This window comes from Bombina bombina, chromosome 4 (genome assembly GCF_027579735.1).
Source record: "Bombina bombina isolate aBomBom1 chromosome 4, aBomBom1.pri, whole genome shotgun sequence".
Classification (NCBI taxonomy): domain Eukaryota; kingdom Metazoa; phylum Chordata; class Amphibia; order Anura; family Bombinatoridae; genus Bombina; species Bombina bombina.
The window spans coordinates 470,889,445-470,907,300 of record NC_069502.1 but is presented as its reverse complement, the minus strand read 5'-3'; the positions used below and the strand labels follow the sequence as shown (position 1 = coordinate 470,907,300).

At 39.3% G+C, this 17,856-nt stretch overlaps 1 protein-coding gene across 3 annotated transcripts in view; it reads left to right on the top strand.

Annotated features, from left to right (window-relative positions):
* ARHGEF10 (Rho guanine nucleotide exchange factor 10) overlaps positions 1–17,856 on the top strand; it is a 595,236-nt gene that overhangs the window by 469,440 nt on the left and 107,940 nt on the right. For all 3 annotated transcript variants that reach the window (XM_053710365.1, XM_053710363.1, XM_053710364.1), the window contains one exon: positions 1,688–1,845. In XM_053710365.1, coding sequence (XP_053566340.1) covers positions 1,688–1,845 — 158 coding nt within the window. The remainder of the gene's footprint in view (positions 1–1,687; positions 1,846–17,856) is intronic.

Below are 17,856 nucleotides of genomic sequence, written 5' to 3'. Positions count from 1 at the left end.
GCTACCTCTCTTTCCTTTTGGCTGAAAAGCATCATCCGTTTGGCCTATGAGACTGCTGGCCAGCAGCCTCCCGAAACAATTACTGCTCATTCTACCAGAGCAGTGGCTTCCACATGGGCTTTTAAAAATGAAGCTTCTGTTGAACAGATTTGTAAGGCAGCGACTTGGTCTTCGCTGCATACTTTTTCTAAATTTTACAAATTCGATACTTTTGCTTCTTCGGAGGCTATTTTTGGGAGAAAGGTTTTACAAGCAGTGGTGCCTTCCGTTTAGGGTACCTGTCTTGTTCCCTCCCTTCATCCATGTCCTTAATCTTTGGTATTGGTATCCCACAAGTAAAGGATGAATCCGTGGACTCGATACATCTTACAAGAGAAAACAGAATTAATGCTTACCTGATAAATTACTTTCTCTTGTGATGTATCGAGTCCACGGCCCGCCCTGGCTATTAAGTCAGGTAGCTTTTATGTTTAAACTACAGTCACCCCTGCACCCTATGCTTTCTCCTTTTTCTTCCTAACCTTCGGTCGAATGACTGGGGGGTGGAGCTATATGGACAGCTCTGCTGTGTGCTCTCTTTGCCACTTCCTGTTGGGAAGGAGAATATCCCACAAGTAAAGGATGAATCCGTGGACTCGATACATCACAAGAGAAAGTAATTTATCAGGTAAGCATAAATTCTGTTATTTGTCTACATATTATTTCTACCTGCTGTGCTTAAAAGCTGCTAAGAGCAGCACTGCGCTGGCATGAGACAGAGAGTTAAGGCATTGTAGAACAAATTTGCATCTTACCCAAAATCCTCTGCTGCAGTGGAAAAAACTGGAGGTTCAGACTTTCTATGAAAAAATGTGTTGATACAACAATCCATTTGGCTTCAATTTCTTGTATGTAGATTACGAAATACATGCCCAGGGGTCTATAACATCTCTGGGTGGACTGGTTTTGTTCAGACCTTAGGCCTGAACATTTGTAGCTATGCCCATGTGCCATGTTCAAGCTGGCAGTCGTATAGATATTTTAAAGACTGCAAAATCCTGCGTGGGATTGTTTTATTTAGGATCTTAGCATTCTTATCAACACACTGTTAATCTATCCAGCATGTATAATGTGCAGTGTTAAGTGACAATTCAGGTCATATTCACTACAGGCACTGAGGCACTGACCTAGTGAATGTGATACAAACAGCCAGAAACACTCTTAACCTATATTTTAGTCAAACTACAGTGAAACTGCAAGACAGAATATAAAGACCATAATTAGATGGTCTTTAATGAATACATTGTGACACATTTGTGATACGGCTGAGTCTTAAAAAGCCTACGCCTCTAACAGTGGAATAAATGCTGGTATGAAGTTAGTAAACATTTATATTTATCCATTAATTTAATTACAGGCAAATATTATTGTTTTGTGATACTATTTGACACCAAATGCTTTATATCATTATCTCTATAAACATGAACATGATTTAAGAAGACAATTGTTATATACCTGAAATTGTTAGTGTCAGTCTTCCTAATGTTTGATTAACTATGTTTTAAAAAGGACACAGTAATTCAGTAGTATAAAGGACTTGCACATTAGAGAATTTTACTATTGAACTATTATTGACCTTTTAGTCAGTAAGCGGGTTCCATTTACAATTATTTATGTTTTCTATTTCTTTATTTCTATTTTTGTCTAGTATTTGTGTCTATAAAAGTAGCCAAGGTTCTAAAAAGGTTCGACTGCAACACTTCTTCACTCCAGAAAAATCAACTGTTATGAGCCTTGCTAGTGTCTCTCGCTGTCTGTATGCTGGTCTTGTAAATGGGAATCTTGCGATTTATACAAAGGAAGAAGGTAAATTATCTATCACATTACTGTTTTTGTGCTGACATTTAAAACTAATGCTGGCTTTTCTTTTAAGGTTTGTTTATATTGCATAGTAAAGCCTTAGCTATCAGTATTCAATAACATATTTTCACAATATATTTTGGTTAAATATTTTACCTATGCAAGTTTATAATTATTTTTCTATATATCACCAGTCTAGATATCTGCCTTGTAGAGGGGGTTTCTCTATTACAGGCACAAATGCCTTTTAGGTAATGGAGCTCAGATAAATCTCCTTTAGTTTTTTTTGGAATGTCCACATAAAAATGTCAACACTGAAAGCACTTACCTTAGAATATAGTGGTTCTGGAATGAATCTGCGCATTTAGGCGAAGTTTACAAAGTAGACAGTTTGACCTGCGTACTCTGGATATCAGACACCTCAATTATCACTGTAACAGTTGTTTTTTCCCAGGCAGCGCACATACCATTTATCCAGGTAGCGTACACACCCTTATCCCAGGCAGCGCACATACCATTTACCCAGGTAGTGTACACACCCTTATCGCACATGACTTTTAACAATATACACAGGAATCAGTCATTTTTATGGGGATTTTTTTTTAAATGTATACTGGCATTTGGGTGAAGTGTTCAAACATTTCGCCCCCTACATGCTTGCATTTCAGTGATGTGTGTGCTATGCCCCTGGAAGCATTGTACGTGTCAGTGTGCAGGATGTGCAGGAGAAGGTGCAGTCCCAAGAAGCACTATGTGAGTACCCTGTGTTCAATAACTGCGGGCTGGGATACCATCTTTAAAAACAAACTTTTATATAAATATTATATGGTAATTGGAGAATTTACATAGATGGTAATCTATATTCAAATTCCCTCAGTGTTAGTATTGTTTGTAGAATAGGAACTTTCTCTGGTGTTTGCTGGCAGACAAATGGAACAACTGTTTTCTTGTGGCAAACGTGTTAACATTGTAGTTTGTTCCAGTAGGGGTTGGTTTCCTAAAAGGGCTTCTAGACAGCACATAGGAAGATTTGTAATAAATTCACCTTTTTATTGTATGAGCTGAGTCATGTTTAATAGGATTCTACTCTACCATAATCGTATTCATCAGATATAAAAAAAAATTAAACTCTTGATTTTAATCTTTTAAGGGTAGAACAAAAACATCTATGGATATAGAAGAAGGGGGGGGGGGCAGTATGCCAGTGTCCATATGGTCTCTGAGCAAGCTAAGCTTGTTCAATGAGGGCTGGTGATGTCCTGTGTGATGCTTGGCATAGTCCTGATAATCTGTATATATACATTTGCTGGTATTGTTTCTTGTAGGTAGGGCAAAAGACAACTAACTGATAAATACCGGCTGGGTGGCAACCCTAACTGAGTATGTCATATTCACACACACGTAAAATCACTGTATTCATAGTGCTCTGTGATTGACTTTGTATTTGTCAGATACAGAGGTAAACACGCCCATCAATTTGGGGTAGGCACAAACAGATGGTATCACAATTATAATAGATGTTCTTGGTTTGATTTGATTGAAATTGCTCCTTTTTTCGTGCAAAATTTTAAAGGGACATTAAATACTTTGAGATGGTAATATAAAATGATAAATCGTTAAATATATATAAAAAAAATCTGCAATATACTTTTGTTATTTATTTTGTCCCCTTTTCTTGTAATTCCATTCTAAAATTGTGAGATTTTCAGTTCCTGTTAGAAATGGAAGTGCAGAACACTGTTATATTTCACACAGCCATTGGCTGCACACTCTAGTGACCACAGCAGTGAAGGTAACCAAGTTACAACATGGCAGCTCCCATTGTTTTATAGACACTAAAACTTTACACTTATTTTGTTAATATTTAAACAGATAATGAAACTTTAAAAAATACATTTACATGTTATTCTCATACTAATCTTTTCTTTGAATGTATAATTCTGTCTAGCATTTATTTAGTGCTTAATGTCCCTTTAAAGGTAGGCTTGTGTGTGAGGGAGGGAGGTGTGTGTGTATGTGCGCGTGTGAGGTGTTGTTGTGTTAGTCACGTGTGTGTGTCAGGTGTTAGGGTGTATATGTGTGTGTGAAGTGTTGGTGTGTGTGTATGAGAGTTGTGCATGAGGTGTGTGTGTGTGTGAGAGGTGTTTTCATATTTGTGTGTAAGGTGTTGGGCTGTGTGTAAGGGAGAGGGTTTGTATGTGGGGGGGGAGGTTTTTGTGTGTGAGAGTGTAGTGTGTATGAAATTCATTTCTTTTACAAGATACAATGAGTCCACGGATTTCATCCTTACTTGTGGGATATCGCCTCCTGGTCAGCAGGAGGAGGCAAAGAGCAGCACAGCAGAGCTGTATATATAGCTCCTCCCTTCCCTCCCACTCCAGTCATTCTCTTTGCCTGTGTTAGTGATAGGAAGAGGTAAAGTGAGGTGTTAGTTTAGATTCTTCAATCAAGAGTTTTATTATTTTTTAAAGTGGTGCCACTGTGTGCTACTTTGTGCTAGGGTGTAGCCCGTTATTATATTAGTATATTACAAGTTACATTCCGTCAGTGCTTATGGCCCTTGTTTTACACCATTTTAGATGCATTAGATGTGTAAGTACACGCTGAGTACTGATTATACTATACTATTTCCATCTCACATACTGAGTATGCTTAACATGGCTAATGTCCCATACCATTTTAGATACTGATTGTCCAAGTACACTTAGAATACTCTATTATATCATTATATTATTATATTACTTTATCATATTATATTACATTTGGCAGTAGCTTTTCCTTCAGGTCAATTTTTTGTCAGAGATTCTATTTGGTGAATTCAGCCAATGATAATGTTATCTCCCTTATGATGTATGCTGCCAAGCTGTTATTGACGGTCTGCAGATTACAGAAGTAGTTCAGCTAATCTTATACGGCTCTATATGGGTTTATGTTTACACTGTTCATTCGATAGGGAGTAGGTGTGCTTTTGTTTTAATTAACCAATGAGAATATGTATGTGATTATTTAGCTAGGTGTGACACTTAGCACTACAGGCTATGATTACGGCTTAATGCCGAAACGCGTAAGCCATTAGTGCCACACCGGCTCTCTTTGTGCTTCTGTTGCCATTTCTCCTGTTTTAACCTTTGTGGAATAAAGAAGAATTTTTAAGTCTCCACGGATATTGCTTGTTTATTGTAGGGTGTAGCCTAGACCAGATCAGTCTCTACAGTAGAGCATTTGGTGGCTTTAAAGCAATGGGAACTTGTGGGATATAATTGTCACTGCGCCTCCCATACTGTGATGCTGCCCTTTCTGTGATTGCCTAAGCTGCATTTAACTCAGGCTTCATCTTTTTGCAGGACTACAGGAGGGACCCAATGGACCTCTGAACCCTGTTGTGGCTGTCCTGCTGTCGGCAGCATAAGAGGTAAGTGTAGACTTTATTTCTCTACAGGATGTCCTAATCCTTCTTCTAAGAAGGAGCGGCTGTTACATAAATTGGACGTGGTCCGTGCTTTGAAGTTTTACTTACAGACAACTAAGGACTTTGTTAATCGTCTTCCCCGTTTGTTGTGTTTGCTGGGAAGCGTAGGGGTCAGAAAGCTAGGGCTACCTCTCTCTCATTTTGGCTGACGTGTATCATCTGTTTTGCATATGAGACTGCTGGACAGCAGCCTCCTGATCGAATTATGGCTCATTCCACTAGGGCTGTGGCTTCCTCATGGGCATTCATATATGATGCTTCTGTTGAACAGTTTTGCAGAGCTGCCACTTGGCCTTCTCTTCACACTTTTTCCAAATTTTACAAATGTGATACTTTTGCCTCGTCTGAGGCTGTTTTTGGGAGAAAAGTTCTTCAAGCAGTGGTTCCTTCCGTTTAGGTTCCCTGTCTTGTCCCTCCCTTTTCATCCGTGTACTTTATCTTTGGTATTGTATTCCACAAGTAAGGATGAAATCCGTGGACACATCGTATCTTGTAAAAGAAAAGGAAATTTATTCTTACCTGATAAATTTGTTACTTTTACAATACGATGAGTCCACGGCCCACCCTGTTTTTCTATGACAGGTCTTTAATTTTGTTAAACTTCAGTCACCTCTGCACCTTGGCTTTTCCTTTCTCTTCCTAACTTTGGTCAAATGACTGGAGTGAGAGGGAAGGGAGGAGCTATATATACAGCTCTGCTGTGGTGCTCTTTGCCTCCTCCTGCTGACCAGGAGGTGATATCCCACAAGTAAGGATGAAATCCGTGGACTCATCGTATCGTAAAAGAAACAAATTTATCAGGTAAGAATAAATTTCCTTTCTTTGTGTGTGTCTATGTGCAAGTTTCTATATGTGTTATTACCTTTAAAACATTTTCCAGGTTTGACTGCAATCAAAAAAAAGTGCACACACATTTTAGTCACTTGCCCAACATTTTGTTTTGCGCAAAATGCTCAAAAACATTAGAGCACTGGTTTTCAAACCTGTCGTCAGGCCTCACTAACAGGCCACATTTTGAGGATATCTGAACTTGAACACAGGTGAAATAATCAGCTAATTAGTAAACATGGTTATTTTACCTGCTCTCATCCAAGGTAATCCTGAAAACCTGGCCTGTTGGGGAGGCCTGGGGACAGGTTTGAAAACCTGTGTATTAGAGGGAACATTGTTTCTTGCCAGGCTTTTGTAATGTTCTGGAGATGAGTTTCTCCAGTATCAGTGAAGGATTCTGAGTGCTTGCTACAAATCTGATAAACAATCCTGGAGGACAGAAAAAAAGCACAAAATACAAGGTACTGTGCACTGCATATAGTTGAAACTGACATTTTCTTTGTTCATTGGTGAGTAAGACCTTTGTAATTTGCTCCCAAAAGGCAATACAGTAGCCAACAGTGACTTTTTCAGACAGCTGTCTCTTACAAAATAGAAAAAAAAAAAAAACATTCCTTAGGTCATTACATGAGCTAACTCAGCACAAAATCTGCTGCCAATCCAAGCCTACTGCTTTTTAGCACCTCATAAAAAATAACATAGTGAAACATATGTCATTTCAGCATCACCCAAATAAAATGTTATGCCACATACTAGACAGCCCACGTTTGTGTCGTTCTGCATTGAAGCTGGCGATATGTACTAACATCATGGGTGGAGTATCAGGCAGGGAGCATTCAGAAACATTCAACAAGCAAGAGGAATAGGATTTCCTTCTTAATATGGGAAGAGTCCACAGCTGCATTCCTTACTTGTGGGAAATACTGAACCTGGCCACCAGGAGGAGGCAAAGACACCCCAGCCAAAGGCTTAAATACCTCCCCCACTTCCTCATAACCCCAGTCATTCTTTGTCTTTCACAGGAGGTTGGCAGAAAAGTGTTAGAAGATTTCGGAGTAGTCTCTTATGGAGGGTAGTACTCTTCGAGATGGGACTGGAGTTTTGAGTAGTCCTGTCAGCCTCTCAGTGAGAGCATGGATGAAAGTTAGAGTCTGGAGATGCAGGGAGAGTCTTTCTGCGAAACCATCCCGACTTATATTAACAGCTCCACAAGCAATCAGCGTTGACGGGTTTCGCTGCCTGCTTTTTCCTCTCAAGTCCATGTCAGAAGCGACGCTACTACTACTTTGCAAAGACATTTTACAAGCCTCACACCTAACCTCAGACTCCAGATTTGCAAAGACATTTTACAAGCCTCACACCTAACCTCAGACTCCAGATTTGCAAAGACATTTTACAAGCCTCACACCTAACCTCAGACTCCAGATTTGCAAAGACATTTTACAAGCCTCACACCTAACCTCAGACTCCAGATTTGCAAAGACATTTTACAAGCCTCACACCTAACCTCAGACTCCAGATTTGCAAAGACATTTTACAAGCCTCACACCTAACCTCAGACTCCAGATTTGCAAAGACATTTTACAAGCCTCACACCTAACCTCAGACTCCAGATTTGCAAAGACATTTTACAAGCCTCACACCTAACCTCAGACTCCAGATTTGCAAAGACATTTTACAAGCCTCACACCTAACCTCAGACTCCAGATTTGCAAAGACATTTTACAAGCCTCACACCTAACCTCAGACTCCAGATTTACAAAGACATTTTACAAGCCTCACACCTAACCTCAGACTCCAGATTTGCAAAGACATTTTACAAGCCTCACACCTAACCTCAGACTCCAGATTTGCAAAGACATTTTACAAGCCTCACACCTAACCTCAGACTCCAGATTTGCAAAGACATTTTACAAGCCTCACACCTAACCTCAGACTCCAGATTTGCAAAGACATTTTACAAGCCTCACACCTAATCTCAGACTCCAGATTTGCAAAGAAATTTTACAAGCCTCACACCTAACCTCAGACTCCAGATTTGCAAGCACAAACCCACTAATCCTTCCCAGCCACCACCCACCCTATTGTTTACCTTAATATATATATATACACACACCTAACAGTAATTATGTGCAGCTGTCACTAATAATCCAGGATAGAGAAACCACTTCAGACTCACAGCCTTTGTATTGACAATTTACCACATTCTTTTACACTTTTTCAAATCTCACTTGCTCGGTCACCACACACTCCCCCCCCCCCCCATGTCATCACTCACTCTCAGTTCACTCAGCCTTATATCAGACATTTTTATCTCCCTTACCTTCTGTGTCCATTCCCTCTCCTTTAGATTGTAAGCTTGAGAGCCTTTCTACCTGCAGGCCACTTTGTATTTAAAGTGAACTACTACTGATTGTGCTCAAGGGCAGGGCATTTATCTCCTTTTGTATAACTGAATTATCACACCTACAACTGTTATTTACCCCTACTGTACTTGTTTGTGTATTACTGTATCCCTGTAATGTTTTTTATTCTTTGTATAGCGCTGCGTAATCTGTTAGCGCTTTATAAATAAATGATAATAATAATAATAATAATAATACTATCTGTCAAACTTGAAGGGCCGTGTTATTGTTCCATGGCATAGATTCTGGTAAGATCGTTTCATTTTTTATACATGTATAATAACGCAAGAAGACAGGGTCACAGTGTGACTCCTTTTATCTGTATAGAATCAAGGGTTAATATCTCCTGAGGGGGATTATTGAACAGTGGGGAATAATCTTATATGTTTATTTGATTTTTTGCTGCTTTTATGTGTGATATGTTATGGGCTCATAGGCTGTTATGGAATATACAGGTTTCACTTTGAGAGCTGTGCAACTTACAAGTTTGGCGCCTTTTTTCTTATAGCAGAGACAGTCCTGCATTGCGAGTTTTCATTCCCTCTTTCCTGACCGGGTGTTTATCAGAGAGGAGTCATAAATCTCTGTACTGTCTGGGTCATAGGAGGTGGGGAATGCCCCAGCCATTTGATATAAGGGTGCCATTTTTGTGAATAAAATAAGATTGTTTTATTTTCTATAGTTCTCCACTTATTGCACTAGTGACGGAGTATTCTGTTACTTTAGAGGGTACTCCCTCGATTCCTAAAGAGTAATTCCTGTTTATATTGTGAGGAGGCCTTAGATCCGCCCTCTCAATTATTTTCATATGCCTTCATAATGTGATAATATCAAACATGTTTGATACCACTGAGCCGTCCACCTCCGAGGAGTTGTCATCCAGTGAGTTGCATACCCTACATTCTTCTTTCCTACACATGCAGTTTCCTGTAGCATTGCTGATCCTCCATCTGGAGGGGGCCTTTTTTTCACTAGATGTTACTGAACAGTTCAGACGGCAGTGTCTGCGGCCTTTAATGCTTTACCTCGCCCTGCCAAGCGCAAGTGAAAGGTTACATTTTGCACTCCTTCCCAGAGTACATCAGATAATTATTGGATTTAACTGATAGGGTTATCCGAGGATGAAGTCCTTTCTGTGACTTCAGAGTATGAACATTCTGGGTCTGAGTCTGCTGCCTCTAAACCTCCAGTTGCGAAGGAACCAGACTTTAGTTTTAGGAAATTGGCGCTTTCTTCTAAAGGAAGTTTTTGGCGAATTCAGAGGTTCCAGAGGCCAAATTGCCTGATGATCCTTTGATTCCTGAATTAGACAGAGTTTGAGGACAGGGCGGTACCTTATCCTTCCCTGCTCCCGTTAGATTGCGAACATTATTAAGAATTAACAGGACAGGATTGGTTTGCTTTTTCCCCTCATCTCCCTATAACAAATTGTTACTGGTCCTGGACTCTCTAAGGAGTTGTGAGGTTCCGTCCCTAAAAGGGATGGCGCTATCTTCGCCCTTGCTAAATGTACTACTATCCTGCTTGAGGATAGTTCTTCGTTTTAGGAGCCTATGGATAAAAGATGGAAACTCTGTTAAGAAAGATGTTTCAACATACGGGATATTTGTTTTTCAACCGGCGGCAGCAGTTGCTGGAGCAGTTATCTATTGGTGCAACTCCTTACAGGATTTTATTGAGGGGTAGGGTCCCCTCGACATTCTTTTGGAAAGAATTAAGGCCTAGAGGTTGCTGATTCTTTTATCTATGATGGTAATATGCAGATTATTCGTCTGAATGCTACGGCTTCAGCTTTTTCTTTTCAGGCCCATCGGGATCTGGCTGAAGTCATGATCTGCGGCTATGACTTCTAAGTCTAGTCTTCTTTCCCTCCCCTTTCAGGGAATGATTTTGTTTGGTCCAGGCCTGGACTCCATTATCTCTACGTTCACAGGGGGCAAGGGTGCCCTCCTACAGCAAGAGAGTATTAACTAGTCTAAGGGACAATTTTAGTTATTTTCGTTCTGATAAAGCCCATGTCAGCGGTCCTCCGCTAGGCCAGAGCAAAACAAGAGCTCTTGGAAGCTGGCTCAGTCCTGGAATAAAACCAAGCAGAGCAAGCTCTTCGAACCAAGTTAGGCTTTCTTCCTAAGGTTGCGTCATTTCGCAACATCAATCAAGAGATCGTGGTTCCTTCTTATGTCCTAATCCTTCATCGAAGAACGTTTATAATGTAATTCTGGATGTGGTTTGTGCCTTAAAGTTCTATCTTCAGGCCAAAATGAAATTTAGACGCACTTCTTTCCCTGTTTGTTCTCCTTTCCAGGAAGCGTAGGGGTCAGAGGACCTCTTTGACTTCCTTATCTTTTTGGCTACGGAGTGTCATCCGTTTAGCATAGAGTCAGCGGGACATAAGCCTCCTCTGAGTATTATGGCTCATTCTACGAGAGCAGTGGTTTCCTCTTGGACCTTCAAAAATTAGGCCTCTATGGATCAGATTTGTAAGGCGGCTACCTGGTCCTCTTTACATACTTTTTCCAAATTTTACAAGTTTGAAGTTTTTGCTTCTACTGAAGCAGCCTTCTGAATAAAGGTTTTGCAGACTGTGGTGCCCTTAGATTAGGGTCCGCCTCTCTTTTTTTCCCTCCCGTTATCATTCTGTGTACTCTAGAGCTTGGGTATATGTTTACCACAAGTAAGAAATGCAGCTGTGGACTCTTCCCATATTAAGAAGGAAAACATAAATTATGACCTACCAGATAATTTCCTTTCCTTCTGTATGGGAAGAGTCCACAGCTCCCGCCCGTATTCTCCGATGGGCGACCCTACATTTAAATTTCTTCTTCTGGCACCTTTTTCACCCTGACGTTTCCACTACTGTTCCTTGTTCCCTCGGCAGAATAACTGGGGTTATGAGGAAGTGGGGGAGGTATTTAAGCCTTTGGAATGAACATTCCTGCCTACTCCTGCAAAAGAAAGGACGTCTTATAAGGCGGCAGTGCCTGTATGTATTCACAGGCTCTGACATCAGGGGTTCTGGGTGTTAAAGGGACAGTCAACACCAGAATTTGTGTTGTTTAAAAAGATAGATAATCCCTTTATTACCCATTCCCCAGTTTTGCAAAACCAACACTGTTATATTAATACACTTTTTACTTCTGTGACTAACTTGTATCTAAGCATCTTCTGACCGCCCCCTAATCACATGACTTTTAGTTATTAGCTATTGACTTGCATTTTAGCCAATTAGTGCAGTGGTCTGCACTAGCTGACGGGCGTGATCACAATGCTAATCTATATGGCCTACATGAGCTTGCTCTCCCCTGCTGTGAAAAGTAAATAAAATAGAGGCGGCCTTCAAGGGCTTAGAAATTATCATATGTGCCTTCCTAGGTTTGCTTTCAACTAGAATACCAAGAGAACAAAGCAAAATTGATGATAAAAGTAAATTGGAAAGTTGTTTAAAATTACATGCCCTATTTGAAAAATGAAAGGTTTTTTTTGGACTTGACTGTCCCTTTAATCTAGCACCCTAATTTCACAAAGCTGTTAACAGATTATACTTTTGCAAGGTAGCCCATTTTTTTTACATGCCCTCTGCTCTGTCCAGGAAAGGAGTTAAGTAAATGGGGGGATTAAACACAGGTTAATTAGTAGTATAATTAGTAGAACATAATGACCTCCCAAACTGATATGCCCTTCACTGTTGCTATGTAGTTTTGTAGCAAGCTTTGTTTGACAGCTAGTACTTCCCTGTCAAAATGAGCAACAAGTTTATTAGTATATTTTGCACATGTGAATATAGTGTGAGCTTATATGGAGAGTGTGGAAACAGTGATAATTGTATTATAAAATAATTTGCACAATGAATCATACTTTCTTAATGCCAAATGTTATATAGTGTCCTAGTTATAGAGTTTGTTAATTAATACATGGGAATTCTGATACAAAATTGACATGCTTTAATTTGTCAGGGCATGCCGTTGTGTATTTAACCCCCCCCATAAAGCATTTAAATACATAGGCAAAGTCCCATGTGGGAGCCACAAGACTTGCTACTCCCAAGCAGAACCAGTATCCAGTGATTGTCAGGGTTGTGCGACAGCCCCGTCTTATTGCCTCATGGGGTTTGTTTTGCTTGGAAGCCGCAAGCCTTGCACCTCACAAGCAGGACTTTATTTATGTGTTTAACCCCTGGGGATAATAAACACTTAGCAAGCTTAAGTTATTAATGTAAAATGACATCCTCTAACAAATTAAAGCATGTCATTTTTTTCTGTATAATGACCCTTTAAATATCCCTTTAACTCTGTTGTTTTATTTAATTGGAGAAAATCTGTTTTGAAGATGTAGTATTTGGAGTCTATAAGACCTCAGCCTGCCCAGTCTACTCACACTGAGGACAGTCAGGGGATAAAATTATGTGGCCTATTAGGCACAAAACACAGAAACAGTAATCCACACCATATAATAAAGTCATCACTGGCCAAGTGTTAATGGAATCCTTTTAAAATCAATTTAAGGAAAATGCATTCTTCATGTAAACAAACATATAACAATGATGCCTGTATCAAAGAGATTCCATTTCTTTGTAATTTTGTTGATATTGCATCACATGAAAACGTGCAATTGTAGGTCATTATTATTTCATTTAGCACTTGCCAGCCCATCTGGGGTCCTGCCCAGAAACCTAATATACCAAGACATTAAGGGCATTTTTCTATTAAGCATATAGGCAGTTGCCAAAGCAAACCAGCAAACACTTGAAAAAAGGCAACAGCGATGGGTAAAAATTGTGTCCAATTATGTCATAGAATATTCTTCTTTGTAAAATACATTAGTGAAGTGGCACTGATCTGTAGTCAGCTGTATACATTGTAATGTTTTTTTTATATTGTGTCAGTGTTCATTTGTCCATTTTATGTTTATATTCTAGTTTCCTTGTTTAATCTGTTGTGTCCTTCTCCTAATATTATCAGTCACCTCTTGTCTACAGATTACAATACAAACGTATAGAGTCCCACAGTACACTGTTTATTTTATAGGGGGTTGTTTATAAGCCAGAGTCTTTAACAGCTGCATCTACATCAGGCTGGCACAAGAAAAGCAGTAAGGATTTTTTAAACTGTGTGCAGAGCTAAATACAAGTAAATCAAACAATGAATGAGTTGCTGCATTTTTGTTTATAAATGTTTTTATGCATTATCAAATATTTATTAGGGATTATGTTTAAAGGGATAGTGAACTCATGAAAGGAGCATGTAAACATGTAATGTATTTAAAGCTGATTCTGCAAAACGCTTTAAAAAGGGCAAAAGTGCTTTCTCTCCCATCGCCCAACTGGGAGATTCATTTCTTCTAATGTCTTTTGTTTACATAGATTTCCCTGTAGCCATTATTGCAGTTCTGACATTCTTAGTATAGTGGGAGGTTTCATCAGATATTTTCATCAAAACTCAGATATTTCAAAGACAAAAACAAAGGTAAAGAACATATTTGTAAACTATGTAATACACTCCAGCAGATAAAAGGATGAGAAATGAGAAACATTCTACATCACACTGTCCCTTTAACTATAATGTTGACAAATGTTCTTGCACTGGTCATTGAACATGTTTTGTAGCTGTAACCCATTGGACATAGAAGAGTTATGCTTTGATGTTGAAAATCTATATATTTTTTATTATGCCCCCTTAAAACTGTATTGAATACTGTACAGTGCTGTGATGTTCATCTTATAATACAGTGAGCTGTGGCAGTATGCTAAGCAGTGATTTGCTGTGGTCAGCAACAGAGGGTTTTTTGTCTCTGAAGCGCTGACCTATTTTCTCTTGACAAGATTGTCTGGCTGGAAGGCAGAAAGGCAGATTGCTAAGTATTACTCTTTTGTTCAAGACTGTTGTTAAAATACCAGCTGGACTGAGGGGCAACAAGTAGTTACTGAATGTAAATGGAAAACATTACCTTAGATGATCTTAAAACAACATTCTAATAAAAACATGCTGAAGCTTTGTAGGATATTTATGAGGATTTTCTTTGTGCACCCACTGTCAATAAATTGCCCAACAGTTATTCTAGTTATTGTCCCGTACAGATTAATTAAACAATTTGAAATTGGAAAATGATGCATAGTAAAAAAAAAACAATTGCTATCTCTTTAATTATACTTGTGTCCTGTTTCTTGTAATTTAACTCTGAAAAATGCAGACTTTTCATTTAAAGCTGCAAGTACAAACTAAAAATCCCACACACATGTCCCAGAAGAGGTGGTAAGATAATACAGTACAACACAATATCATTTTTGTTAACAAAATGACAGTGGCTAACATGGCCTATTTCAGTAACAGGTCTGTATTATCTCTTCTATGTGAGATAAGTTGTGGGGGGGGAGTTAGGCCATACAGAAATAACATGCAGACAATACAGTATTAAAGTATTCAAAAAGTTGTCACAGTCAGTAAGTATGCTAATTTAAATGTGCGTTTTACATTCCATTTTGAGGGATGCCCCACAGCAACATTTCTGTAATATTTTTAATCACAAGTGGCACTCTGAGTTCTCTTAACAGCCGCCAAACTAGTGCAACATTTCTTTTTTTTAGTTGAGTGAGGATTAAGGAAACAAGAACTGGCGCTGGAGACTCCAGCTAGGGATATAAACTACACCAAATGTGAAAAAATCTCTCTTTGATGATATGTGATAATTATCAATGTGTATGATGAATCTCTAATATAGATATGGAATGATAAAATAAGTAAATAAGTGTTAAATATGTTTAAAAAAGGCTGAATTCACCAAAATTAAGGTGAAACTGTTCTATATAGAGCAAAAAGAGAGATAACAGAGGCTATAATCCAAAATAATTATAAATACTAAATAATTATAAATACTAAAATATTTATTTAAATTAAGTATTCTTATTTAAGACCAAATAAAATAGAAATAAAACCATGAAAATGACACAAACAACCACGGGGGTTAATAGTTATAGTCACTGTTAGCACACATGGACGTCTCCCTGTTGGCAGATAAAAAGGTGCTATGAGAAGCACAATAAAAATATGTGCAAATATGGAAGGTACCTTACTTCTTGTAGTAGAAAATAATACGGATAGTGTATCTCCAAGACGCCAAAGCGTGTTTAGCCTGAGAAGTCGCTGTTATACTTAACCTCTGATGGTATGTATGTTAGGTAGCCCGGTGTAATCCTCTGTCTCCTATGGCGTTGGACGCCTGGATCGCTTGTTGCTTTGATCCACTTCTGTTTCTGGTTAGCACATCTTTGATCCTATTGGTGACCGGATAACACACCCCTCCTCCAATTGGTAGATGCGGCCATTTACCACACGCTTGGAACAGCTGAATGTTTAGCATGGTTCCGTAGTAAACATAAATGTTCTGTATTAGAATGTGACTCAGATAAATGTCAGAGTTAGTGCTGTATAATACACACTGTAGATATGATTACACACTGTGAATACGATAAGCCTCACAGAGTCTGAGTGAGGAAACTCTGTTCCTTTTAGAGCTCAGTCTCCACAACCGTGGTGGGAATCCCTGATGTCAGATATCACTATATGCTGTAGATACTGCCTCGTCTTGTTTGGGCTTTTCTCCTAAGCTTTAGTAAACTATAGCATCCACACAAGGGGCTGAAGTTCAGCTATAGGTATCACAGGGGTCTTTCACATAATTCCTGGTGTAAATCCTCTTATTATTGGTACAGATGCTGGAGTAAAATCAACGCGTTTCACTCGAGGGGCTTTAATTTTAGGAGAAAAGCCCAAACAAGGACCAGGGAGTATCTACAGCATATAGTGATATCTGACATCAGGGATTCCCACCACGGTTGTGGAGTTTGAGCTCTAAAAGGAAGTTTTCATATTTATCTGAGTCACATTCAAATACAGAACATTTATTTCTCCAACATTGGTGTGTCGGTCCACGGCGTCATCCATTACTTGTGGGAAATATTCTCCCCCACAGGGAAAGGCAAGGAGAGCACACAGCAAGAGCTGTCCATATAGCTCCCCCTCTGGCTCCGCCCCCCAGTCATTCTCCTTGCCGCTCTTAACAAGTAGCATCTCCACGGGGATGGTGAGGAGTTTTGTGGTGTTAGTTGTAGTTTTTTATTCTTCTATCAAGAGTTTGTATATTTTAAAATAGTGCTGGCTTGTACTATTTACTGTACAACAGAAAAGTGATGAAGATTTCTGTTTAAGAGGGCTATGATTTTAGCACAAGTAACTAAAATCCATTTCTTTTACCACGCAGGACTGTTGAAACCAGAGAACTTCAGTTGGGGGTAAACAGTTTGCAGACTTATCTGCTTCAGGTATGACTAGTCTCCTTCTAACAACACAGGCTAATGCTAGATGACAGTCATTTTTCCCCTCAGGGAAAACGGTAAGCCATTTTTTCTTTTACCTCAGCAAAAAAGATAACAGGCTTCCCCTTTTTGATTTTTATGCTGGTAGACACTGTCAGGGGCCAAATTGATTGTTTTTTATTACAATATGATGGCAATTGAAATGTTTTATAAGCTCATATACACTTGGGGACGTTTTTTTATTGATCTGGCTTGCTTTAGACACCTAAATCTAGTCAGGAAGGCCCCTTCACTCTAGTGTACTGAGGGAGGAGGCCTCATTTTGGCACTTCAGTTAATTTCAAGGCAGTGCATGCAGTTCCATGTGAGAGGGTCCTGTGGCTCAGAAAGTGACTCCAGAAGGCTTATTTCTGTGGATGATTGACCCCTAAGAAAGGTAAAAGCTGCAGCAAAGCTGTAAGCAGGGATTGTGGTGTATAAAAACGGTTAAATCCAACAATTAGCTCCGGTTTGCTTGTTTTAAGAGCTAGAGTCTCCATATTTGCTGTGCAATACTTTCTAAGCATTAAGACACTGGGGTCCAAATTTCAGAAAAATCGGATATTGCCTTCATAGTTAGACAGTAAAGTTTTTGTTTAAAATCGTTTTTATTGCATTGTTTGCCTGCCTAAATCTGTTTAACATGTCTGTGCCATCAGATAACCTATGTTCTGTGTGTGTAGAGACAAATGTGGTTCCCCCTTCGAGTGTTTGGGATAATTGTGCCATAGCGTCCAAACAAAATGAGGACAGCTCTGTTACATTTCATAATGTTGCCCAAGATGATTTATCTAATGAAGGTAGTGGGGATAGTTCTACATCCTCTCCTTCTGTGTCTACACCAGCTTTGCCCGCGCAGGCGACACCTAGCGCGCCAGTGCTTATTTCTATGCAACAATTAACAGCAGTAGTGGATAATTCTATAGCAAATCTTGTATCCAAACTGCCAGCATTTCAGAGAAAGC